Source organism: Oryctolagus cuniculus, chromosome 9 (genome assembly GCF_964237555.1).
Source record: "Oryctolagus cuniculus chromosome 9, mOryCun1.1, whole genome shotgun sequence".
NCBI lineage: Eukaryota > Metazoa > Chordata > Mammalia > Lagomorpha > Leporidae > Oryctolagus > Oryctolagus cuniculus.
Genome location: NC_091440.1, coordinates 74,812,669 through 74,840,227, shown reverse-complemented (window position 1 = coordinate 74,840,227; position 27,559 = coordinate 74,812,669). Strand labels below are relative to the sequence as shown.

The window sequence follows — 27,559 nt, the reverse complement described above, 5'->3', positions numbered from 1 at the left end:
TACTCAAACAGTACTTTACACTTTGTGTTTCTAAGTGGGTGCAAACTGTTGAAATCTTTACTTAATATATGCTAAACTGATCTTCTGTGTATAAAGAGAATTGAAAATGAATCTTGATGTGAATGGATGGGGAGAGGGAGCAGGAAAGGGGAGGGTTGCAGGTGGGAGGGAAGTTATGGGGAGGAAGCCATTGTAATCCATAAGCTGTACTTTGGAAATTTATATTCATTAAATAAAAGTTTAAAAAAAGCTTAAAATTATCATGCTGCCTTGTTCACTTATGCCAGTATTCAGAATTCTTCTCTGAATATTAAGCAAGAACACTTACAGGCTCATCAATATTGGGCATTTATTAACAAGCTCTCGGTGATAACGTCTGGCACCCCATATTCCGATATCATCGCTGCTGCCTCCCAGGATCTGCAACGACAAGAAGCTAGAATTGAGAGCTAGAGCTGGGTATTGAACCAAGGCACTCCAAAAGGGGTGTGATTGTCTTCACAGGTGTCTTAGCCATTAGGTCAAATGTCCACCCTTGTTCTGTATTAAAAATTTAACTTAAATTAGACTTGAAAACTTTAAATTTAAAATAAATTAAAATGCAGGCTATTGGAAAATAAGGAACAATTAACTTATCCATTGGCAAAGGGCATGTGTTTTGATTCCCAAGTTTTCTCATTTAGTAGCCCTGATATATTCTTTATTATTCGAGGCAACCTTTCTGGAAACAATGGTAACCACAGAACTGGGGGAGGAAAAATAGCAGGTCATTCTTAAATTGGATCTCATGGCCCCAGCATATCAGAACCCAAAAAGGACTTGTCTGAAAGGATTAATTTCCTTTTGTGTAGAGTTGAGGATGCAGCAGTTGCAAAACCTACAAAGAATGTCCGTATGTCATATAGTTAGTGGACTTCAGCACCAAGGCTGTACCAGTTCCTGGTTAATTAGTTCAGGGTTGTTTGTCTTCACCCCTACCGTGCTGCTCTGAATTCAGTCAAGTTTATGTTTTTAGGCATAGGTTTGAAGCTATTGAAGAATAAAAATATGTTGAAACCTAGTAAAGACACTTGGCACCAAACTTCAATCACCAAACTCTCTGTATATACAATTGGTCCTTTTTGTCTGAAGGTTGGATTCAAGCAAATGTGGAATAAAAATATTTAGAAAAAACTTACCTGTCCAAACATTCGTTTCTTATAATTATTCCTTAAACAATACAGCATAACAACCCTCTACACAGCATTAACATTGTCTAAGGTATTATCAGAAATCTAAAGATGACTTAATGTGAGAGGATTTGCAAACTGTTGATTGAAACACTACACCATTTTATATAAGAAACATAAGCATCCTTGAATTTTGGTATCTGGGTGAGAAGGAAGAGGAGCCTTTGATGATACTGAGGAGGGACTAACATATTTTTAAAGAGTCTGTGAAGAACTCTCCACCATGAGTGTCTTATGAACAAGCAGAGAACATAAGGAAAGTGAAATAAAGTCTATAATGAAATCTGTAATACTCAATATTTAACCAGGTGGAAATAACCCAAATGTGATCTCCACTAGAACGGATAAATAAATTCAGGCATGTTTACACAAGTAAATGCTACATAGTCAGGAAAATGAGCAAACTAATGACTATACATAGCAGCACGGGTGAACAACAACAACAAAAAGATAAAATAATATATACAGTTCAATCCTACTCATACAGAGTTCAGAGAGAGACAACACTAAGTGACATTAAGGATGCATACCTGAGTGATAAACTATAAAGATAAGCAAGGAAGACAGTTAGATCCCGGGTTAGATCCCAGGCTGCGCAGGGGTGGGAGATCACGTGTGTCTGACGGACAGGAGTGCATTCAGAGTTCTGACTGTGCTGATATGCGTTACTCGGGAGTTCATCTTATTCACTGAAATGCATTTCTTCATTAAGTGGTGTGTGCATGTGAAAAAGATTAACCAGATGTATCTTTAACTGCCATGTGACTTTTAAGGAGAAGACTAACCCTGAATTTCTACCTGAATATTTTACCTGAATCTGAAATTCATCACCTTAGCTCATTGGGTAAAAAATAATTTGCATTTCATCAGTCAATAAGTTTAAATTAACTTGTTTTGTGGAGATATTTTGGTGTGATTTTTCAAATAGTAAACAAAGGGTATTTTGCCATGTGGATGGATAGGAAGTGTTAAAAGCCTCAAATAAAAACTGAAAAGTTAAGTTTAGATTTTTGAAAAATTATGCATTTATTCAATTACCTTATTCCTTAAGATATTCAGACTCGTAACCAGAAAAGATTTCCTTAATAATTTATAGAGATCTTTTATCATTGAACTATTACCAAAGAAAAGTGATCTTTGTTAATAATATTTGCTTTCATTAATTCAAAACATATTTGAGTCAATTCTGAAATGTATTGTCTTATATCTGATTAAAAATAGCTAAGGCATTTACAAAAAATAAAAAAGAAAGAAAAATGCCTAAGAATCTTTCTATCACTTCAATCAAGGCAGACCAAATTAAAAAGTCAAAAAAGATTATAGTTTATTGATTTCCTTGGGCTAAAAATAGATGTGGGCCTGTATTCTTCTCACCAAGAAACAAAATATTGAACTCTGCCCTTCAGGCATACTACCATACTTCAAATGCTGATCTTATCATGGCTGGCAAGTCAAACAGAGCTGGACTTTAAAAGGAAGAAAGGAAAACCCTGGAGACACTGGGAAGCACCAGGGGTCAGGCTGTTGGTCTGGCTCTAGTCAGAACTCACCCTGGGTCACAGAGACTGGATAAAGGCCACTTGCCTTCCCATTGACATTTTTCAATAAATCACATAACCAAGATTTGAAACATATAAAGAAACTTATAAAGAAATGAGTATTCTAAACTTAATGGTCTGAAATTAATTTTCTGTTTCATTTGGCACCTTTCTATTTGTGAACAGGAAATAGTAAGATTTTGCCATGTCTCTGAAATTTGAATTATGAATGCAATAAGTCATGATGTGCTGCAAAATAATAGTGCCCAAGACATTCAGAAATAGGTGAGAGTTGAATGGGCTTTTTCTCAGGTGTCTGAAGTATTGGCCAGATGCCTTCCATGTCCCTGGAGGCTCACCTCATAATAAATTGTGAAATGTATCCCTCAACTGTAAGTAGGAATTAAGCATCATCCCCAAACAGTGCAGAGTGTATAGAATCAACTCAAGTAATAGTGTATTAACTAAACGTGGTTGGTTTGGTTGCTTGGTCTAGTGGCTCCTTTAAATTAATCTCTTGCTTCCTTTTGAATGATGTAAGAACTTTACACGGTGGACTCACCATGGACTTCTTGCCACAGCATCCCAGTTGTACCTCCATGCTGAATTTGTGCTGGAACATAGGAAAAACAGCTCTGAAAGTCTCAGGCAGAGCTGAATATCCTGGTCCAGAGGAGCGCAATCTAAAAACACAAAAGGGATAACAGGATAGGCACTTGTTACTGAAATGACCACAAGTACACCTTTTACCCTCCGTTTAGGTTGCAATGTAAACGCGCTGTAGCAGTTTCTTATACACCCTGTCTTTTCAAAATACGTTTAATCAGGAAAATAGCAAGCCGTAGATAATTCCAGTTCTATATTCCTGATTATAATCAGATTTGTGGAGCCAGAGCTTGTGCTGCAGATGGTTAAGCCTCCACCTGTAGTGCCAGCATCCCGTATGGGCTCCTGTTTGAGTCTCAGCTGCTCCACTTCCTATCCAGCTCCCTACTAATATGTCTGGGAAAGTAACAGAAAATGGCCTAAGCGTTTTGGCCCCTGAACCCACGTAGGAGACCCAGAAGTTCCTGGATCCTGGCTTCCGCCTGGTGGAGCCCTGCCATTGTCTATCAGAGGATGGATCTCTCTCTCTCTCTCTCTCTCTCTCTCTCTCCTTTTCAAATAACTAAATCTTAAAAAAAAATCAGGTTCATATTATTAAGGGAAAAAGAACATTATCTAAAATACATCATGCTTGAATCTGACAAGCAAGATTGCTCAGGACACCACTTGAATTGGCTGGGCTGCACTTCCGAGGGGAATTTGGGGGAGGGGGAACGGAGAGGAATCCTCAGGCCTCTAAAACCCGGCAAACACCAGGGGGCGGGAAGCGCTCAAGCTCGAACCAAAGCCCACAAACCTAGACGGGGTCGGAACTATTTTTCCTTCGCCCTCGGGGATAATTTTAAGTTCTCCCGGCACGCAGAGAAACATGATGCTGACAAGTGGGTTTAGTCCGGTGCTTGGGCTAACAACCGCGAAGAGAATGGGAACGTCCCCTCCTGACAGCTCCCAGTCCAGTGGCGGCTTTGGGGGCGCCTGGGGCTTTGCTCCCCGGTGCGAGACTCGCGATTCCGATCAGACTGCATTTCTCACGCATTCCACATGCCCTCTTTCCCCGTCTCCTCCCCCCTTCTACGCCGTGAACTTTGATTGCAAAGGAGGGGCTTGTTAAGAACTCACCCATCTAGGACTGAGCCCGTTGTAAGTTAAGGAGAAGGTAGCCTGGGGCCGGGCCATGACACCTGCTCTAGCTTTAACTGTGATTTTCAGCTGTCCTGCTTTTCTAAATACGACCCTCCAAAGATTCTTTTCAAACTTCACTGGGTTCCTAATTCAAACTCCAGCGGCTTTGCAGCTCGCCTTCCTCGCTAGTCGGCAAGTTTGCGCGAGCAAAGACCTTGCCTTTGCGCGGGTTTTCATTGAACAGACGGAGCGGGCGGGGAGGGGAGAGTGTGGCCACTGCAGCAATCCTCGGGGCTATACGCAGCCGCAGGCGCACTAGGAAGGGAGCCCAGCGCGGCCGCCTCTGCCTACAGCTCCGCGTCCAAAGGCGCGGAGCCCCGTGCGAGCGAGCGTGGGCAGCCCATGCCACCGCTCCCCATACTCAAAAAGACAACCTGCCGCGCCTCCGGTCTCCGCCCCTCTCCGCATTTTCCCCGCCTCGGCCCCTCCGAGCTGATTGGCAGAAATCACTACCCAACCCTTGAGCCGGGGCCTCCTACCGGGACCAGCGATTGGCCTCCCGGGACGCCTGGAGAAAGGGGGTGCGAGAGGAGGGATTTCCCTCAAAGCCCAGGGTCCCGGGACCTGAGAGGGAGGAGTGGAGGGGCTCAGTTCTCCGCGCCACTGAGCCGCGAGCGGCGGAGCCGGACCGACTGCGAGGGCTTCCTCCTCGCTTGTGGTTCCAGCTCCGCCTGCGCCGCGCGAACTTTCCCATCCTGGGGACCCAACCTCGGCTCCAGCAGCGCCTCCCAGGCAGCGTGCGGAGTCCCTGGCACTTTTCTGGAGTTGTCTCTGGTTGCCTGCCTGGGGACAGATTTGCACGCTTTCGGGCTGTCTTGCCCGAACTCCAACACCTGGACCATGCACGCCGCTGGTACCCCAGGAATCGCGTCCCGCGCACACCGGACACCACGGCAGCGGCTGCTGCTCTTGCTTCTCCTGTCACTGGTAAGCCGCGTCCCAGCACAGCCCGCAGACCCCGGCCGGGCGTTCCTGTCCCCCGGTCTCTCTGGGGCTGCAGGGGTCCCTGCCGAAGAAGCCATAGTGCTGGAGAACCGCGGGCTCCGCGTTCCGTTCGGCCGTGAGGTATGGCTGGATCCACTGCAGGACCTGGTGTTGCAGGTGCAGCCAGGGGACCGCTGCGCAGTGACGGTGCTGGACAACGACGCGCTCGCCCAGCGACCGGGTCGCCTTAGTCCCAAGCGCTTTCCTTGCGACTTCGGCCCCACAGAGGTGCGTTACTCACACCTGGGCGCGCGCAGCCCGTCGCGGGACCGCGTCAGGCTGCAGCTGCGCTACGACGCGCCGGGAGGGGCCCTCGTGCTGCCGCTGGTGCTACAAGTAGAGGTGGTTTTCAGCCAGCTGGAGGTTGTAACTCGGAATTTGCCCTTGGTCGTGGAAGAACTTCTGGGGACCAGTAATGCTCTGGACGCACGGAGCCTGGAGTTTGCCTATGAGCCAGAGACGGAAGAGTGCCGCGTGGGCATCCTGTCCGGACTGAGCGCACTCCCTCGCTATGGAGAACTGCTCCACTATCCGCAGGTCCCTGGAGAAGCCACAGAGGGAGGCGCCCCGGAGCCTCTGCTGATGGACTGCAAAGCTTTCCAGGAGCTGGGCGTGCGCTACCGCCACACAGCCCTGAGCCGCTCACCAAACAGGGACTGGGTGCCCATGGTGGTAGAGCTACGTCCGCGAGGGGCTCCTGTGGGCAGTCCTGCTTTGAAACGGGAGCACTTCCAGGTGCTGGTGAGGATCAGAGGAGGGGCTGAGAACACCGCCCCCAAGCCGAGCTTTGTGGCCATGATGATGATGGAGGTGGACCAGTTCGTGCTGACCGCCCTGACCCCAGACATGCTGGCAGCTGAGGATGCTGAATCTGCCCCTGACCTGCTGATCTTCAACCTCACTTCTCCGTTCCAGCCTGGCCAGGGCTACTTGGTGAGCACTGATGACCGCAGCCTGCCACTCTCCTCCTTCACTCAGAGGGATCTGCGCCTCTTGAAAATAGCCTACCAGCCCCCCTCTGAGGACTCGGACCAGGAGCGTCTCTTTGAGCTGGAGCTGGAGGTAGTGGACCCAGAAGGAGCAGCCTCAGACCCTTTTGCCTTTATGATAGTGGTGAAGCCCATGAACACACTGGCTCCAGTGGTCACCCGGAACACTGGTCTTATTCTCTATGAGGGTCAGGCCCGGCCCCTCACCGGGCCTGCAGATGGTGGATCACAAAACCTAGTCATCAGTGATGAGGATGACCTAGAGGCAGTGCAGCTGGAGGTGGTGGCTGGGCTCCGACATGGTCACCTTGTCATTTTGGGTGCTTCTGGTAGCATTGCTCCAAAGACTTTCTCCGTGGCTGAGCTGGCAGCTGGTCAGGTTGTCTACCAGCATGATGACAGAGATGGCTCGCTGAGTGACAACCTGGTACTTCGCATGATGGATGGAGGAGGCAGGCACCAGGTACAGTTCCTGTTCCCTATCACCTTAGTGCCTGTGGATGACCAACCACCGGTCCTCAATGCCAATACTGGACTGATGCTGGCAGAGGGGGAAACGGTGTCCATCCTGCCCCTTCAGCTGAGTGCAACTGACATGGATTCCGATGATGCTGTGCTGCTTTTTGTGCTGGAGTCACCCTCAACCACAGGGCACCTGCTTCTCCGCCAGACTCATCCCCCCCATGAGGAAGAGGAGCTTACCAGGGGCCAATGGAAGAAGCAGGGAGCATTTTATGAGCGACCAGTGACAGAGTGGCGGCAGCAGGACATAACAGAGGGAAGGCTGTTCTATAGGCACTCTGGGCCCCACAGTCCTGGACCAGTCATGGACCAGTTCACATTCAGAGTCCAGGATAACAACGATCCCCCTAATCAGTCTGGGCTGCAGAAGTTTGTGGTACGCATTCATCCTGTGGATCGCCTGCCTCCAGAGCTGGGCAGTGGTTGCCCTCTTCGGATGGTGGTGCAGGAATCCCAGCTCACACCACTGAGGAAGAAGTGGCTGCGCTACACAGACCTGGACACAGATGACCGAGAACTGCGTTACACAGTTACCCAGCCCCCTGTGGACACAGATGAAAACCACTCGCCAGCCCCGCTGGGCACCTTGGTCCTGAGTGACAACCCCTCAGTCATGGTGACGCATTTTACCCAAGCCCAGATCAACCATCATAAAATTGCTTACAGACCTCCCAGTGAAGAACTGGGAGTGGCTGCTCGAGTGGCCCAGTTCCGGTTTCAGGTGGAGGACAAGGCTGGGAATGTGGCTCCAGGCACATTCACCTTTTACTTGCAGCCAGTGGACAACCAGCCGCCAGAAATCCTAAACACTGGCTTCACCATTCAGGAGAAGGGCCACCATATCCTGAGTGAGACTGAGTTGCATGTCCATGATGTGGACACTGATATGGCCCATATCTCTTTCACTCTCACACAGGCACCCAAGCATGGCCAGGTGCAAGTGTCTGGGCAGATCCTGCCTGTTGGAGGGATCTTCCACTTGGAGGACATCAAACAGGGTCGGATTTCCTATGCACATAATGGAGATGATTCCCTGACGGATAGCTGCTCCTTGGAAGTCAGCGACAGACACCATGTGGTGCCCATAACTCTGAGAGTGAACATCCGGCCAGTGGATGATGAGGTACCCATGTTGAACCTTCCTGCTGGCACTCTGGAGTCTTATTTAGACGTCCTAGAAAATGGGGCTACTGAAATCACTGCCAGTGTTATTAAGGGGACCAATAAGGGCACTGATGATTTGATGTTGACTTTCCTTTTGGAAGATCCACCCTTGTATGGGGAAATCCTGGTCAATGGAGCTCCAGCAGAGCAATTTACCCAACAGGACATTTTGGAAGGCTCTGTTGTCTATGCGCACACCAGTGGTGAGATAGGCCTGTTGCCCAAAGCGGACTCTTTTAACCTGAGCCTGTCAGATACATCTCAAGAATGGAGAATCAGTGGCAATACAATCCAAGGACTTACTGTGTGGGTGACCATCCTTCCTGTGGACAGCCAGCCTCCAGAAATATCTGTGGGTGAACAGTTCATGGTACTGGAAGGTGATAAAAGTGTTATAACCTCAACTCATATAAGTGCTCAAGATATTGACTCCCTGAATGATGACATCTTGTGTACTATAATTATTCAGCCTACCTCAGGTTATGTTGAAAATATTTCTCCAGCACCAGGCTCTGAAAAATCAAGAGCAGGGATTGCTGTAAGTGCTTTCACTCTAAAAGACCTCAGGCAGGGTCACATTAACTATATCCAGAGTGTCCATCAAGGTGTGGAGCCTGTGGAAGATCGATTCATATTTCGTTGTTCTGATGGCATTAATTTCTCAGAGAGACAATTTTTTCCCATAGTGATCATACCCACCAATGATGAACAACCAGAAATGTTTATGAGAGAATTTATGGTGATGGAAGGCATGAGTCTGGTCATTGATACACCCATCCTCAATGCTGCCGATGCCGACATTCCCCCAGATGATTTAACTTTCACTATTACGCGATTTCCTACTCATGGTCACATCATGAACCAGCTGATAAATGGCACAGTTTTGGTGGAAAGCTTCACCTTGGACCAGATCGTAGAAAGTTCCAGCATTATTTATGAGCACGATGACTCTGAGACACAGGAAGACAGTTTTGTAATTAAACTGACTGATGGCAAGCACTCTGTGGAGAAGATGGTCCTCATCATGGTTATCCCTGTTGATGATGAGACTCCCAGAATGACCATCAATAATGGACTAGAAATAGAAATTGGGGAAACAAAAATCATCTCCAACAAGATACTAATGGCAACTGACTTAGATTCTGAAGACAAATATTTGGTTTATATTATTCGTTATGGGCCCAGACATGGCTTACTACAAAGACAGAGACCTATGGGTGCCCTTGAAAACATCACCCTGGGCATGAATTTTACCCAGGAGGAAGTGGACAGAAACTTAATCCAGTATGTCCATACTGGACAAGAGGGCATTCGGGACTTAATTAAATTTGATGTGACTGATGGGATAAACGCTCTCATAGATCGCTACTTTTATGTGTCCATTGGGAGCATTGACATTGTCTTCCCTGATGTGATAAGTAAGGGAGTGTCCTTGAAAGAAGGTGGCAAAGTCATGCTAACAACAGACCTACTAAGCACCAGTGACTTGAATAGCCCTGATGAATATTTAGTTTTTACCATCACCAGGGCCCCCATGAGAGGTCACTTAGAGTGCACAGATCAACCAGGAGTGTCCGTCATGTCCTTCACTCAATTACAACTGGCTGGCAACAAAATCTACTACATCCACACAGCCGATGATGAGGTGAAGATGGACAGTTTTGAGTTTCAAGTCACTGATGGACACAACCCTGTTTTCCGGACATTCCGTATCTCCATTAGTGATGTGGACAACAAGAAGCCAGTGGTCACCATCCATAACCTGGTTGTCAGTGAAAATGAAAATAAGCTGATCACTCCCTTTGAACTCACAGTGGAAGACAGAGATACACCTGACAGACTCCTGAAATTCACTGTCACCCAGGTGCCTGTTCATGGTCATCTTCTTTTCAACAATACCAGACCTGTCATGGTTTTTACCAAGCAAGACTTGAATGAAAACTTAATCAGCTACAAACATGATGGCACTGAGTCAAGTGAAGACAGCTTCTCCTTCACAGTAACAGACGGTACCCACGCCGACTTCTATGTCTTTCCTGATACAGTATTTGAAACAAGGAGACCCCAAGTGATGAAGATCCAAGTCTTAGCTGTTGACAATAGTGTCCCCCAAATTGCAGTGAATAAAGGGGCCTCCACACTTCGCACACTAGCCACTGGACACTTGGGGTTCATGATCACAAACAAAGTATTGAGAGTGGTGGACAGAGACAGCCAACACCTTTCTCTCAGGTTTATTGTGACAGAAGCCCCTCAACATGGTTATCTCCTCAACCTGGGCAAAGGCAACCACAGCGTCACTCAGTTTACCCAAGGTATGTATCAATTTCCTTATAACCAGTGGGCGTTCCAGGTATCATTTCCAGAGAAGATAGCTGCCACTGAAAGCCATACAAAGAATGCATAAAATAAGAGGTCAAGGAGAGGGGCCAGGGAAGGTAAGGGGAGAACACACAGACTGAGTTCCCTTGGAGGACAGACCCCTTAACACTGTATGTCCCACTACAGTGACTGTCATTACAGAGTAATAGAAGTGTTTTGACAGTGACAAGGTACACTCAGGGCAGGAACCAGACTTTGGAATTAAAACCAGCAGGCATTCCAATCCTGCTGCATTTGCCATACCTACGAACCCAAATATTGGCTAGGAAACCTGAGAATTCTTTGTTTCAAATGCTGCATATAGTTCATGAAGCATCTTAGCACCTTCAAACATCTAAATTGTATTTATTCACAGTGTTATCATTATCTATTGCAATTCAGAAAGAAAGACTTCAAATTCATGTTACTTTGGTTAATTTTAAGAGCACTGTTCTGTTACTGTTAAAATTGTTAGGGATTTTGTAGCTAAAAGAAAAATAAGGGCTTGTTTATATTTACTTTGAGATTTTTTAAAAAAAATTCTGTAATATTTCATGACTCAGGCAATACCTGTCCAAAAACAGAAGTCTTATCTAGAGTTATAACGATGATGTCAAGAGGGCATGCTTCCAGCAGGCGCCGCGGCTCACTAGGCTAATCCTCCATCTGTGGCACTGGGTTCTAGTCCCGGATGGGGCGCCGGTTCTGTCCCGGTTGCTCCTCTTCCAGTCCAGCTCTCTGCTGTGGCCCAGGAAGGCAGTGGAGGATGGCCCAGGTCCTTGGGCCCTGCACCCGCATGGGAGACCAGGAGGAAGCACCTGGCTCCTGGCTTCAGATTGGCGCAGCGTGCCAGTCGCAATGCGCCGGCCGTAGTGGCCACTTTGGGGGTGAACCAACGGAAAAAAGGAAGACCTTCCTCTCTGTCTCTCTCTTTCTCACTAACTCTGCCTGTCAAAAAAAAAAAAAAAAAAAAAAAAAAAAAAAAAAAAAAGAGGGTGTGCTTCCATAGTTTAAACAAAAAAGGAGAGAATTCTTAATGAGATATGAAAATACAATATGCTCATCTCCAAAACCTGCCTCCAGTGTGTCATTAAGAACATGAAGATGTGTAAACAAGATTAGTAGCAGAAAGAGTGAATTCTTTCATCATTTCAAACCTGCTTTCTTTCCTATTGCAAGCACAGTAACGAATACCAGTTGCCTCAAACACCTGCGTTCTTGAGAGAACAGGGTTTTCTACCCTCAGTTTTCTTTGTGTGCTAACACAGTCTGAGACAGGAAGGGCAGGTGACCTGTGCAGGGTTATTCAGTGACGGAAGGGAGAAGCCCATTCAGTGGGTTGGTTTGGGAGTTAGAGCTGTGTTTCTAGAATGTGCAACTTTCATCACAAAGGGATTTGGTTGCTTTCATGAAAATCGCACCATGTCAGAATGGAAACTAGATCTATTCTATGCGGGCTCTGTTAGTAGAGATGAAGTTGCAGGCAAGGACATCCCAGAGGGGGTGTTCTTTTCCTGCAACCATGGTATACTCTTAGATAACAAATGCTTTCATAAACATGGATGTAGTGAAATGTAGTGTTAAAGTGAACTGCTTTTCTGTTTAGATGCTGGCAAATAGCCCCACACCCCAACCTCCTGATTCTTGGCTAAAAGCCTGAATATATCCTAAGGCCTGCAGGGACAGGAAAACCTGAGTGCCAAATGTCATGCCAGGCCAGCAGAAAACTTTTGTGTGAAGCTTTCTGAGGATAGAGATGCCATTGCAATCTTAGACTGGTTTATTTTCATGGAAACTGAAGAGGATGAAAGGAATACATCAGAACATAGAGAAGGGTGCTTCAAATCACTCCTCTGACTTAAAAAAGGAATCTGAGTTTGGAGATTTTAAAGGAATTTTTAGATGCAGACAGACCTGTGAATTTCATTTAAATTCTGTGGTCCAAGTCCAGCAGCTCAAAATATTAGAATAATGCTTGTTAAATATTGAACCCTAAAATTATGCTATTTCATTGTAGGCTGTTGTTTCTCTGAATGAATTTGAGTAACATATAATTTTTATGTTATTGATAAATGCAGAGTAGCTATAAGTTTATTGTAAAAGGTGATGATATCTTTTAAAAAATTAGCTTTTATGGGAAATTGTTGCATTCCAATATGAACCCAAATATTGACTAGAAAAATCACACAGCACTCATTGGAACAAGTCGAGGCTAGAGTTCAGTTCAGAGTAGTTATTTATGGAGATTAGATAAGTGATTAAAATGGAGAAAACTCCATCAGAGAGCTGTTGTGGCTGCTCTTCTGTTAGGAGAACTGGAAGCAGAGTTTAGAATAAGAATATGCAGATTTTTTTGCTGTTTTTGTCACTTTATAAGGGAAGGCATATGCCAAATTATATTTTGATGGATATTTGATGCACTGAATTAAGTCAAATTAGCATTGATAGAGAAAGTTTTTCCTAAATTGAATGACTAAATTACTACCAGAAAAACACTCATTTTAAAAACTTACTAAATTTCATTATTAAAGAAAAGTTAACAATGTAGAATTAGGAAAGTTATTTGGTTATTCCAAACTTTATCTCTTTTTTCTTTTTTTAAACTTTTATTTAATAAATATAAATTTAGAAAGTACAACTTTTGGATTATAGCGGTTTTCCCCCCATAACCACCCTCCCACCTGCAAACCTTCCAATCTCCTACTCCCTCTCCCATCTCATTCTTCATTAAGATTCATTTTTAATTATCTTTATATACAGTAGATCAACTTAGTATATACTAAAATTTTCAACAGTTTGCATCACACAGACACACAAAGTATAAAGTACTGTTTGAATACTAGTTTTATACCCAACCCCTGGGTCTAAATCACTTGTCTCAAGTACTTGGATTATTTTTTCCTAATGATATCTTGGGTGGATACCTTAAAAATCAATTCCAGGGGAGCAGAAATTCCCACCAGAGTTTGAGCCAGGTGTAGTTACCAGGTCTGCTAGGAAAGTGAGAAGGGTTATAGCATGTTGCCAGTAATCAATGCTGCATGCCCTAACTTGGAGGAGAAATTTGACAGCTGGGTGTCATAAAACATGTTCGTGTTCTTTTTACCTTAAGGAACAGTTCATAAAAATCACTTTTGAAGCAGTAACTTACTTTCATGAAACTATATCCATGATGCTGTATTTTTGATTAAAAAACATTTACACATAATGAGTGTACTCTACAGTTTTTTTTTCTTTTCTCTTTGTTCAGTCTATATATTTTCTTATAACATTTAACAAGGAATGGAAGTGCTGGATAAAGATCTTTCCCCCAGGGCCAGAGGTCACTGTCCCTGTGGCCAGGATGTGTAGTCAGCAAAGTTCACTCTCTTCTTTACTGATCAAGTCAAGGCTGTAAAAGTTAAGCATTGTAAGGATGAGAAGGCAAAGAGTGTTTTGGGGGCTTTAGTGCTGGCCCCTATGGAAACATTGCACATTCAAGGCAGAGATTTGTGTGTGATGTACCAGGCCACTCAGCTCTTTCCTTTTAAATTAGGAAACAGTCAAGCCTTTACTGATGATTATAGACCTTGGGCACAGGGATGCGGGAAATTAAGATGAAGAAAAATCCCAGCAGTGTTTGGTCTACTAATTAAGATAGTCATTGAGAAAGATTAAAATGACACTAGAAGGAAGGTCTGGGAAATTTTTATAGAGTTAGACATGGAGTGATAAAGAAAAGCAAAAACTCTGAGACTTTCTGCACCTCTAAGCACTCTGTTAGCAAGAAAGTAACATGAGCTATCAAATCAGATAAGCACACACAACACCACCACCACCACTACCCAACCCCACCCCCTGCCAAGGTATTTCTGGTGGCATATGGCTTACCTTTCAAACTGTATAAGCCAGAAAAGAGCACATGTTTCACATCTGTGAAGTCAAATTATAAAAATTCAAGGAATTAACTCATTGATCCTAATACTTTGCCCACTTGTGGATATTCTTCCTGAAGTCATTATCTTATATATGATAACTTTGAATTCCACATCAGGAATTAAGTACAGCTTTAGGAAATTGAAAACTGTAGGATATGTACTAGAATCTGATGTCTACACAAACAGATACTACATAGACACTACATACTGTTGTTGAGTCTATTTCTAGCTATGATCTTGATTTTATGTAGCCTTCAAAACTCTCTAATTGGCCCAGATCAAATCATAATCTTGTATCAGGGAATAAAATATGTATTTTTAATATTGTCTGTGTGGCATAATTAATAAGGGGAACTGGCAAAATGGATAAATAAATGTTAAAAAGCACTTTTTGTCAGTAATGAAAACAAAACATTATAAGTGAATTTGCTAGAGTAGGTAGCATAATTTTCTACAATGAATGGAATTTCTACTTTTATTGGATGTTGTTTGTTCTAAGTTCTCCTTAACACTGAGTCACAATAGTTATAGCAATCAGTGGGATTTTAAAAACAATATCTCCTTTATTAGTTCTTTTAAACTTTGAATAACTTCAAAGAAGCCTGTTACACCACAAAAGGTTTAAAAAAGAAGCAGAAGCAGAAGAGGAGCCAGCGTGCAGAGGAAGAGTCTCTTTCCTCTGAAGGCCAGTCCTCTAGGGAGGCAGATGTGATTTCAAGAGTCCAGGAAACCTGCCATGACTCAAAATATCTTCCTTTCCACCTGTCATGGTGTCTGACATTCCATATTTAGATAGTCACTCCTTTGGTGTATGAGCATGTAAATACCACTGGGAGGGGCAACACCTTGCTATTATTATAACCTAACTCTTGCACTCTGTCTGTATAAAGGATCATATTTCCAGTGGACAGCTGAAATCAAGGGGCTTAGGGACCCGAGACATTTGATAGCACTGTTCCTCTTAGCAGGAGGAAAGGATCTAAATATCTTGACAGATAAGTCGTAACCAGTAGGATTTCCCACAAAAATGAGTCACAAGTCTTACTCCATCACTTTTTTTTTTGTTATTTTCTAGCTGACATTGATGACATGAAAATATGCTATGTCTTAAGAAAAGGAGCTAACACCACAAGTGATATGTTCCATTTTGCAGTTGAAGATGGTGGTAAGTATTCAACTCTCCTGGTAGCAATTACCAGAAGAGGGACTTTTCTTGGTTGTTCTCTGACAAGGAATCTTTATTAGGTATCATTTCATGCTCACCTGTGTGTGTACGCAATGAATGTGGTATTTGCTATAGAATTTCTACAATCTCCAATCAACAGAGTCTTACTTCGTCATGGTTATAGATAGATGATCTAGTTATATTATTTTTGTCTTATGCTTTGTAAAGCACTACAGAGAGAGAGAGAGAGAGAGAGAGAGTCTTTTTAAATAAGATCTCTACGTCCAGTTGTTCAGTTTTACACCCTGCCTGAGATTTCCTACTTGAGATGACAAGAGGATGTTGGAATCCAGTAGAGCTCCACTCACAGCCATGTGCCCAGCTGGTTGTATCTGCCCAAAGGAGGAGCCTTTTCCTCATCTGTACATGTGAACTAATGCTGGTGTGACAACGTGTTGCATTCACCAGGACATGAAGGCTGAATAAAATCTGTCTAATCTCACCACTCACATGCTATCTGATGATTTTGTTAGTTTGGAGATTTGGTGGCCCAGTCTATCTCAAAGTTTTCCATGACAAATTATGAAGACTACTTCAGGATATGACACTGTCTAAGTCTCTTGGGCAATATTATCATCATTGCTCCCACAAAACCAATGATCACTCACATTCTTTTCAGATCTTGACCACTCTTCATCTAACCCTATAGTCTTGGGTAAAAGCTCATCACTATTAGATTGATCAGGCAGTTGTTTCTGTTCTTTGCCTCACAAGAAGCAAAAGAAACTCAGCATGTACTTGTGTTTTGTGAACAGGGTGCAAGAAGTGAAAGCATATATGAGAGAGGAGAGCAGAGAGAGCCTATACTCAGTCAGCCATTTCCTTTTGAATCTTTTAAAAATGGAACACTATTAGGTCATATAACATCCTCCTATGTTTTTTGAAGCACTAAACAGGTTTGTTTAAAATATCACTGAACGCATACCATTATCACGGTTCTAAAAAATGGCCATGAGTGGGATGTGTGCCAAACAAGCAAAACTGTGTGTTAAGAGGTTCAACTGTTTGATTACTTGTATGAATCAGAGGTTTAATAAAGAGAATTCCTTTATTTTAGAGGAGTCAAATCATAGCTTAGTATTCCATATATTGATAAAAGGAATGCTAGCAAGAAGCAAAGTTCTAAAACTGAAACCAACATTTATAAAAACATATAGTTGTTGAATCTTGCTGCTTTGAGGGGAAATTCTACTCTGAGTAAACTTTAGCAGGAGACCTTGAAGTCATCTAAGTACTGGTTCAAGAAACCATGCTTATCTCTTTGAATAATTGAATAAGCCTTAATACCAAAATACTCATTTTTTTAAATTTATTTTTGGAAGTTCAATATCCAGTAGCTATAATTGTTCTTAGACATTTTAGCCTACACTTTTTTTACATTTGCTTTTTCACACACACACACACACACACACGGATGCACGCACCATTATTGCACACACTCTTAGCTGGGTGGAATGATAGAATCTCCTTTAAGAATTTGATTTATATTTCAAACTTTGGAAAACCTTATGCATTATCATACTTCAAAAATATTAAGTGAAGAATGACTAACTAAAAAGGCTAGGTTTATTTCTGCATTTGCTTAAAATATATTGAGGAATGAAGTCACTTCAGGAGGCTTTTCAGGGCTGCAGTTTCAGAAGAGAGAGAGAGGAATTCCAGAGATAATCTTTACCCTCTTCTTCTTCACAGGCATAGTTTTACTAAAGGGGCACAGGCAGATTTTGGCAAACTGTTCAACAGAGTTTCTCTTAATTCTCTGGATAGAAGAAAACTTTGACAGAATAAAAACAGAGAATTACAAGATTAAAGAATGAGAAGTCACATGTACATTTCAAGATTATTTTGAGCTGAGTCTTGGGTTTTCTAAACATTTTTGCATCGTCATGTAACTATTCTAAGCTTTGAGCAGTGCAGTGTCATCTAAATTTATGTAGCATAAGCTATGGTGATCTGTCTATTGTCTGCTTTACAGAGTGATAAGAAGTCCATCCATAAAAACATTCCCATGAAATGTACAATTGACTTCCTTTATTTTACCTCTGGAAAACAAATCAAGGCAAAAATGCCTAATAAGAACCCTGTCCTCCCAATTCCCTTCCTGATCCACTAAATTCACTTTCTTCAAATCAAGAAGATTGGCTTTAGGAAGACACTAAGAAAGTTATTGGGGCAAACATAATCCTTGAATAACACAGACACACATGCACACACACACACACACTATGGAGTATTACTACTCAGCAATTAAAAAATGAAATCCTGTCTTTTGCAACAAAATGGATACAACTGAAAACGATTATACTTAGCAAAATAAGCCAGTCCTCAAGAAACAGATATCATATATTTTCCCTGATCTGGGGTAATTCATAGAGTACCTAAAATGTAATGTATTGGAGTGAGATAGACATTTTGAGATTTGCTGATTTAGTTTACAGCCTTTGTCTCTTCTGTTGAGGAACAGTGACCTTCTCTTCGTACTATTTGTGGAACTCTTTACTTGGTGTAGGGTTCACCTTATGAATGTTAAGTAAATTGAAAATAGATCTTTGTAAAAATTAAGAGTGGGAATAGGAAAGGGAGGAAGAAGAAGGGTTGGAGCATAGGCAGGAGGGAGAATAAGGTAGGAAGTGTCACTGTGTTCCTAGGTCTGTATGCATGAAATACATGAAACTTGTATAACTTAAATAATTTTTTTTAATTTTTCTTTAAAAATATAATAAAATGTAACTTGACCAAGAATTAGAGAAGAAATTGAGGAGAACGAAAGTCTAAAATCTCTTGTCTCAGATTTAATTACATTATCAAAAGAACCTGGCTGGGGGTGAGGGTTTGGCATAGCAGTTTAGATGTTCACTGGGACACAAACAGCTCATATTGGAGTGCCTGCGTTTCAGCCCTGACTGTGCTGTACCTACCAGCTCCCTGCTGATGCACACTCTGATGGGCAGCACATGATGGATGAAGTACTTGGCTCCCTGCCACAACATGGGAGCTCCAGATTTAGTTCCAAGTCCTGGGTTTCAACCCTGCTCAGCCCTATTTGTTGTGGGCACTTAGGGGCATGAACCAGTAGATGGGAGATCGCTATCTATCTATCTATCTATCTATCTCTAGCTCTAGCTCTTTCTCTCTGTCTTTCTGCATTTCAAATAGATAAAATAGATAATTCTTCCAAAAGACTTAAATATTTTTAAAAAGAACCTGATGAGCACAGAATTCTCCTGATGTACTAATGGAATTGACACTACCCACCACTAAAGATATGGTGCTGAGGACACAATTACTGCATTTGGGGTTTTGGATCACTTCCGAGATGTTACCAAATGATAGGAGTAAAGAGGACCCTATCTACAGATATTGTCAGGATTTTCACCTCCAGGGAATTCTACTGGATTTGAACTTAGTATTGATTGGTATCACACACACATGCATACACACACACACAAAAACACATCCAGAGATCCATAGGGTTATTAATCCTCGGAGTTTTTCAATTAGGTTTTACTTTTTAATTTTTTTAACTTTTATTTAATGAATATAAATTTCAAAAGTACAGCTTTTGGATTACAGTGGCTTTTTCCCCCCCATAACCTCCCTCCCACCCACATCCATCCCATCTCCCACTCCCTCTCCCATTCCATTCACATCAAGATTCATTTTCTTTTTTTTTTTTTTTTTTTTTTTTTTTTTTTTTTTGACAGGCAGAGTGGACAGTGAGAGAGAGAGACAGAGAGAGAAAGGTCTTCCTTTGCCGTTGGTTCACCCTCCAATGGCCGCCGCTGCAGCCGGCGCACCGCGCTGATCCTGGCAGGAGCCAGGAGCCAGGTGCTTTTCCTGGTCTCCCATGGGGTGCAGGGCCCAAGCACCTGGGCCATCCTCCACTGCACTCCCTGGCCATAGCAGAGAGCTGGCCTGGAAGAGGGGCAACCGGGACAGAATCCGGCGCCCCAACCGGGACTAGAACCCGGTGTGCCGGCGCCGCAAGGTGGAGGATTAGCCTATTGAGCCACGGCGCCGGCTAAGATTCATTTTCAATTATCTTTATATACAGAAGATCAATTTAGTATATACTAGTTACTTTTTAAATTTTAAAAAATTTAATTATTTGAAAGGCAGAATGACAGAGGGAGAGACTGAAAAAAGAAAGATTTTCCATATGCTGGTTCACTCTCCAAATGCGCACAACAGTTGGATTTGGACCAGGTCAAAGCTAGGAACCAGAATCTCCATTTGTCCCCGACGTGAGTGAGAGGAAGCCAAGTACTTGGTCTATCATCTAATGCCTCCCAATTGTATTAGCAGGAAACTGGGTTGGAAGCAAAGGAGCTGGGACTCAAACCAGCACTCTAAAATGGAAAGTGAGCATCCCAAATGGTGGCTTAACCTGCTGTACCACAATGATTGCCCCTCAATTAGATTTTAAACCTTCCATATATTACTTAGTTACTTAGGCAATTTTTCTTTCATAGCATCTCTGAGTTTGGTGAAGCAACTACAATACAAGTCAGTATTATTCCTGTTTGGCAGATGAGAAAACCGAGTCACAGAAGTGAGTAATAGTCCTTCAACTTTCACAACCAAGCAACAAATGGTTTCTCTGAAGCCCATATTCTTTTCCCCAAAGATAACTGATAACTTCTACACTTATTCAGGATGGATGTAAGAGGAAGGACAGCTATTGAACTTCTCCGAGACCTCTAAGACCAAGGATTTGGGATGTTTTAACAGATGAGAGCAAAGTCAAAGTGGCATCATTTGATAAGGCACACAAAATATCTCATGTCTTTTGGAATGAGTATTTTTATTTTAAACACTTTGACAGTCTAATGTTGTGAACTTTAGTACTCTTCTCTGGCATCTTAAGTGTAATTCTTAAAACGATCAGCCTATCAGAAATAGGCCAACTGGAATACTAGCAAAAAGCATGACAATTTTATGTCAGTGTAGACCATTCATCCAGTGTTCTGGGGTCAGCCAACAAACGTGAATGTACAGGTACAAGCAGTAAAGTCAAAGCCTGAATGTCAGGAGTATATTCCAGTTGACTGTGGCTTCTTCTTAAAAGGGTACTTCATTTTTGTGAGAAAATGGACTTGAAACTCAAGTTTATTTTGGTGCAAAAATTTTGGAATCCATGTATTGTTATTTTCATAATGGGCATTTTCCATGAACTTTTTGAATTGTCCCCAATCTTCTATGCTTGAGCTAAACTGTCTTCCATCTCTTTTTATTTTCAATCTTTGTAACAAGTGGCTCATAATATAATAATCCTACAAACCATGGAATTACATCTTCCCTTGATGATGGCCTCTTTGAATTCCTATTGTAGATGAAGTGCTCTGGGATTTTGTGGGGGAAGAAAGCATATATCCTTTAATCCATTGCATAGGTGAGCAGAGTCTTATCTGATCCCTCTTCAATGTTCACCTCCCTGAGCTTTTTCTGTGGGATACTCTAACATGAAAGTGGTATTTCAGTCCCTTTTTAGTTTTCTATCCATGGAATTCCTCTAGCTTTTTACTGATATGAAAGCCAGTTTCACATAAATGTTCCATCTATGTCCCATTCTCAGCCCAAATGGCTATTAATCACTATTGAGCACCCTGCTCAAATGTCACCTCCTCTCCAGAGTTTCTCCCTGTATCATGATGACAAAGTCAGTCATGCCCTTCTCTGTGCTTTACCCCTGACTTCATCTACAAAAAGAAGCTCTTACTCCGATCATTGATTAATATGAAGACTCCTGTTAGCGAAGAAGGCAAGCTTCACATCAAAAAAGATTATCACTTATCTTGGTGCCTAACTGCTTTCTCATGGTTGAGCACCTGGTCAATACTTAGTAGATATTAAAATGAATTAAAGGGAACAGGCATTTAACCTAGCTGTTAAGATACCCAAATCCCACACCAGAGTCTTTGGGCTTCCATTCTCAGCTCTGGCTCCTGACCTCAGCTTTCTGCTAGTGCAGATTGTGGGAGACTGTGATGACAGCTCAACTATTTGGGTCCCTGCCACCTGCATGGGAGACCTGGATTGCATTTCTGGCTCCCTGCTTTGACCTAGCCCACAGTTGGCTGCCACAGGTTTCTGCGGAGTGAACCAGCAGATGGGAGCTCTGTGTCTTCTTTCTAACTCTCAAAAAAATAAAAATAAAAAAATAATTGGGAGAAAAGATTCTCAATCTTCATATAGTGATCAATTAAGTAGTATTCTAGAAAGAGCTTCTGTAAGCAATTTCCAGTGACTCTTTGCATTCCTTTAGCACATGCTTTTACTCTAGCCTTAATTTTAATCCCTGTGGCACCAAGAAGGATTTTTAGTAAAGTTTTCACATTTGTAGATATATCAAACCAACTGCTATGAAAATTCCTTTAAAATCTTCAGTGCAATATATTTAAGATTGAAAAGATTCATAATAACCACAAGTTCAGAGCTCATATTATTCTTTTTTTAAAAAAAGATTTATTAATTTATTTGAAAGGCAGAGTTGCAGAGGAGCAGAGGCAGAGGCAGAAAGAGAGATCTTTCATCTGCTGGTCCACTCTCCAGATCGCTGCAATGGCCAGAGCTGGGCCAATCTGAAGCCAGGAGCCAGGAGCTTCCTCTGGGTCTCCCACATGGGTGCAGGGGCCCAAGCACTTGGGCCATCTTGTACTACTTTCCCAGGCAGAGAGCTGAATCAGAAGTGGAGCAGTCAGGACTTGAACTGCTGCCCATATGGAATGCCATGACTGCAGACAGCAGCTTTACCCACTATGCCACAGCACTGGCCCCACTCATATTATTCTTAAAGAATTATTTTCAGGAACAAAAAATCAGAATACTATATAGGCAACTATACAAATTAAACTTTGAAGAAAAATAGATATTTTTTGCAAGTCATGAAAATTTTGACCAGCACTATCATGAATATTTTTAGTTTTCTCAATGTATTCCCTCTTGTGATGATATGATCCAACATTACAAAAGGTAAAGAAGTGGAAAGTTAGATTTGCATAAACTATTCCTACTCCTTGTTACAAAGGCACCCTGTAAATATTTATTAGATTTATGTTTTGTTTCAAGTCTCAAGGCCTCAGTATCAGATCCAAGATATTCCCTGATGGATATAAAAAGAATCAGGATATGTGATCACCTGGCTTGATCTACTGAGAGGGAGGGGCCTTAGTTTTTTCTTCATTATGAAAACCGGTTTGCTGTTTCCTCATTTGAACTTTCATATGACATGGGCATGCACTCTGAGTTCTGCCTGGTCATCTTGGCATTGAAACTGGGGCAGCAGACATAATATCTGCAGTGGCCATTGTCAGGGTCTAGTTCATAGCCAGATATTTTTTGCTGCTGTCTTTAATTGCGCCTTTTGGTGTCCAGTTTTCCATCTGCCAAGATCCTTAATTCATATGCTATTGACAGATATAAATAGCATCTTGACATAGTAGAAGAAGCTGTAAAGTCATTTATTTCTACCTAGGAAATGTCAGGTAAAGTCAAGGCTTTCGAATTTTTATTACCTGTTTGACAATTGAATACTCAAACACAGAGTACTGGAAGCTCTGCATTTATGTAGGAGTACAAGTTTTTGCTTGAAGATGACTGGTAACTTCAGGATTTAAGGCAAAATAATTACTGATAATTAGTTTGAATTTAAAGCAAGGGCTGGAAAAATATATAAATAAGTACATTAAGTGGAAAAATGAGGTCTGAGTACAAGAATTATAAGATTATACAGACACTCAGCTTAGAGAAAAAAAGCAAGCATTCTTGGCAGTAGAATTAATTGCTAGTGACATGAGAACTAGAGGAAAGATACTAGTGCTGTAGGGAGTTAAAATAAGATGGTTAAGTCATGTCAGGCACTGATACAAATATTTTTAATCTGTAAGAGTGCACAAAGTCTGCCAGAGAACAGAGCCTGGGAAAGGCTGTTGGCATCTATGGCTGAATGTGGGTAAGCCTTTCTCTGTTCATTGAGCAGTAACAGTGCAAGTCATCAAAGTCTTTCTGTGCTACATCTCTGCCTTTGAAAGTATGTCTCTGTTAAGGTTCTTGAGCTGTGTTCATATGAGAAGATATGTGTTTTAGATAGAAAGTTATAAACTAAGATGTGTTTATTATTAAATTCTTTAAGTTCATTCCAAAATTACATAGCATATAAATATGCTGTTTTTATTGGCCTTGGTTCAGAGGACACTCTTCTTAAGTTATTAAATATTCAAGTAACCATGAGTCCTTATGGGCACATGTCCAAAGATTCTCCATGATTCCATATTTATATGCAGAACAAATGTCAGTCACCTTTTAAAAACTAAATGAATCTTTTATGGATGATTAAAATACCATAATCTCAAATCAAGTATTTATTTAAAATGTATGTTACCTACTTCAATAATAGCCTATTCCATCTCTTTAAGTTTTCTGTGAGTGCTTGTAGAGACAGAACGTCATTTCTCAAAGACCAAATACACTTTTGTAATCGGGTTTATACTATAAAAGGATACTTTTAAAGGGTTGTGGGAAATGGAATTAAAAGACAAGTTTGAGTACAAAAATTTTCCATAATATGCATTTACATGAACTTTTTGAAGAAACTTTGTGGGCATAGATTTCAATTTTTTGTGCCAAAATAAACCTACCTTTTGATTCCATTTTCCATGAACCTTTTGAAGTCTTCTTAAACTTGTAAGAGAAGAGTCAGAAGAAGTTTATTTTCCAAGTAGAATTTATGAATTTAATTATTCCTCGGATATTCTGGGAGAACCCACTCTGTGAGGTGTCTGTGTCTGTTGGGACCTTGGAAAATAAAGATGACTCTGCCGGTCATGATCTTTCACCTGAGATTCAAACTCAGGATAAAGCAGTAGACAAAACATTTGTACATTGTGCAAAGTATTCTGAAGGTTATAATTAAAAGCAAGATAGAAGTGCAGCTGTCAGGAAAGGCTTCTAAAAGGTGACATTTAAGCTTAGACTTGAGTTGACACCACCGCAGGAAGAAGGGATGAAGAGGCATTCCACACAGAACGAAAACCGTGTGCAGAGGTACGTGGCTTTGTGTGGGCGAGTTGCCAGAAGAGCACCAGTATGCCTGGAGCTCAGAGACAAACCAGACATGGACGTAAGGGGAGGCTGGAGAGCTACACTGGGCCAGATGGTGCAAGGCCTGATACCCCCAAGCACGTGATTTAGGTTTTGATCTAGGGGAATCGGAAATCCGCTAAGTCATTTAAAGTAAGATGACTCTTGCAGCTAAAGAGACCATGGGACTGCAGTAAGAGAGCAACGAGGAGACTAACATGAGGCTGATTCAGTCGACAGATGTGGCGTGCAAAGGAGAGGGTAGACGTGCTATAATTTTAAATCTATGTCTGTAGAGCTCACTGATGTATTAAACTGTAGGGTAATTTAAAAAGACAAGCATGGGCCAGCATCATGGCTCACTTGGCTAATCCTCTGCCTGTGGCACCAGCACCCTGGGTTCTAGTCCCGGTTGCTCCTCTTCCAGTCCAGCTCTCTGCTGTGGCCCGGGAGGGCAATGGAGGATGGCCCAAGTGCTTGGGCCCCTGCACCCACATGGGAGACCGGGAGGAAGCACCCGGCTCCTGGCTTCGGATCAGCGCAGCGCCAGCCGTGGCGTCCATTAGGGGAGTGAACCAACGGAGGGAAGACCTTTCTCTCTGTCTCTCTCTCTCACAGTCTATAACTCTCTCTCTGTCTCCCTCTCTCACTGTCTAACTCTGCCTGGCAAAAAAAAAAAAAAAAAAAAAAAAAAAAGACAAGCATGATTCTAGGTTTCATGACTAGCAGAGAATAGTGGTTTACTGAGATGGAAATTCTTGGATGCACCTAGAATAGGTTTAGGGAAGGAAATGAAGAAGTCATTTTGAATCTATTCATTATGAGACATCTTGCCTATTTGAATTGTGTACCTAGGGAGGTCAGTCTCTTGAGCAAACTCATCTCCCCTCCCATTGTGTGTTAGGAGCACAGGTTTTGGAGCTGTAACTAAAACAAATGGTGCTTCTCCTTGCCATCACTGGCGATGTGACCCTGAGCCAAGTGACTGCAACCTTCTTAGTCTGTTTCATTTGTAAACCAAAGGGATGATGTAGTACCTAGCTAATGGATTCTTTTGAAGATTTAATAATATAATTCATTGAACTAGGATCATTGATGCAGCACAGTTCCTGTCACAGAGTAAAGAACTGCAGGTACTGCAGCTGTGATTTCTACTCTGGGGTTCCAGAGGTTTTTTTCTTTTTCTTTTCTTTCTTTCTTTTCTTTTTTTTTTAATTCCCTGCTCCCTCATTTTTCTTGTCTTCTTCCTTTCTCATCTTTCTCACAGCAGCTGTCTACGCCTGTGACTGTGTATTTGTTTTTAGTGGAGAGTTGGAGGATAGACAGGGATAAAAAGTGGAAAGGTGATAAACTCTTCTGTAATGCAGAGTTCAAAGGCCAAGGAGGCTTCCAATGGGAGGTTATAGTTGCTAAGGAGCTTTACTAAAATTTTTACTAAAAATAATAATAAAGAGCTTTCCCTATGACCACATAACAGAAGTGCAAAACATTCTACCTCGCCGGCGCCGTGGCTCAATAGGCTAATCCTCCACCTTGCGGCGCCGGCACACCGGGTTCTAGTCCCAGTTGGGGCGCCGGATTCTGTCCCGGTTGCCCCTCTTCCAGGCCAGCTCTCTGCTATGGCCAGGGAGTGCAGTGGAGGATGGCCCAGGTGCTTGGGCCCTGCACCCCATAGGAGACCAGGAAAAGCACCTGGATCCTGGCTCCTGCCATCGGATCAGTGCGGTGCGCCGGCTGCAGCGGCGGCCATTGGAGGGTGAACCAACGGCAAAGGAAGACCTTTCTCTCTCTGTCTCTCTCTCTCACTGTCCACTCTGCCTGTCAAAAATAAAAAATAAATAAATAAATAAATAATTAAAAAAAAAAAATTCTACCTCTTGAGCTCAACTTGCATGTTTCATTTTCCCTTTTCATGACTGTAAATATAAACTTTATAGGCTTGAAGGTTAAATATAGTAACCTGATTTTATCAAAATGTAGCACTCCAAAACATCTGGATTTAGCAAATGTGAACTTCAAAGCATAGTTTTATTTGCAAACTTCTGATAAACCAAGTCACCAACAGGCTGGGGACACTGATAAAATCTATTGTGTTTTCTTTTTTCAAGTCACAGAATCACTCTAAAATTTAGATATATAGAATACTGTAGTAGACTCAGTGGACATATGTCCTATTTATTTAATATTATAAAGGAAAAAAGCCAAGTAAATAATTACACCATAGAGAAAGCTAGCAAATTTAAGCATTTTGAAACTCTCTATTGAAGTCATCATAAAATGAGTGCTGTGTATTTGTAATATGCTAACCATGTTCCTTAAAAGACTGAATGTTTCTCACAGAAATGACTTGTCTTTACCACTTACTGCTTGATTCCTATAATGAAAATGTGAAATCTTATTTTCCCATATCATAGGAAAACTAGCTACTCTTTAAATCTTGTAATTCTTAAGTTCTTATTTATAAATAACAATTGGGTAGTAGAAGGATTCCATTTAATAGCTATAATAACAAATTTTCTACTTCAAAAGTATTAAAGCTGTATGTCTTTCTGCAATACTCCAGTGAGGTCAAAGGAATAAATTCCATGCTTAATCCTCATTGCAAATACAGAAAAATATGATTTCTTGAAGTTTAACTTAGTGAAGAAGTGATGAGTGAGTAAGCTTCACATGAGTAACATACAACTACTTTTGTTCTTGATTCACAAATGTAAATTGATTTATATTTTACATTTATTTCCTATGGGGAAAGATGTTTGCATAC

At 42.1% G+C, this 27,559-nt stretch overlaps 1 protein-coding gene and 1 long non-coding RNA gene across 2 annotated transcripts in view; one reads left to right on the top strand and one right to left on the bottom strand.

Annotated features, from left to right (window-relative positions):
- Positions 1–335: 335 nt before the first annotated feature.
- LOC108178922 (uncharacterized) lies at positions 336–4,598 on the bottom strand. The gene is made up of 3 exons (XR_001795680.3): positions 4,493–4,598; positions 3,330–3,450; positions 336–420 (listed from the first exon to the last, which is right to left on the bottom strand). It is a non-coding gene; the product is annotated as an uncharacterized lncRNA (long non-coding RNA).
- Positions 4,599–5,079: 481 nt separating this feature from the next.
- FREM2 (FRAS1 related extracellular matrix 2) overlaps positions 5,080–27,559 on the top strand; it is a 219,466-nt gene continuing 196,986 nt past the window's right edge. The window contains exons 1-2 of the mRNA XM_017350619.3: positions 5,080–10,529; positions 15,568–15,657. Coding sequence (XP_017206108.3) covers positions 5,396–10,529; positions 15,568–15,657 — 5,224 coding nt within the window. The 5' untranslated portion in view covers positions 5,080–5,395. The remainder of the gene's footprint in view (positions 10,530–15,567; positions 15,658–27,559) is intronic.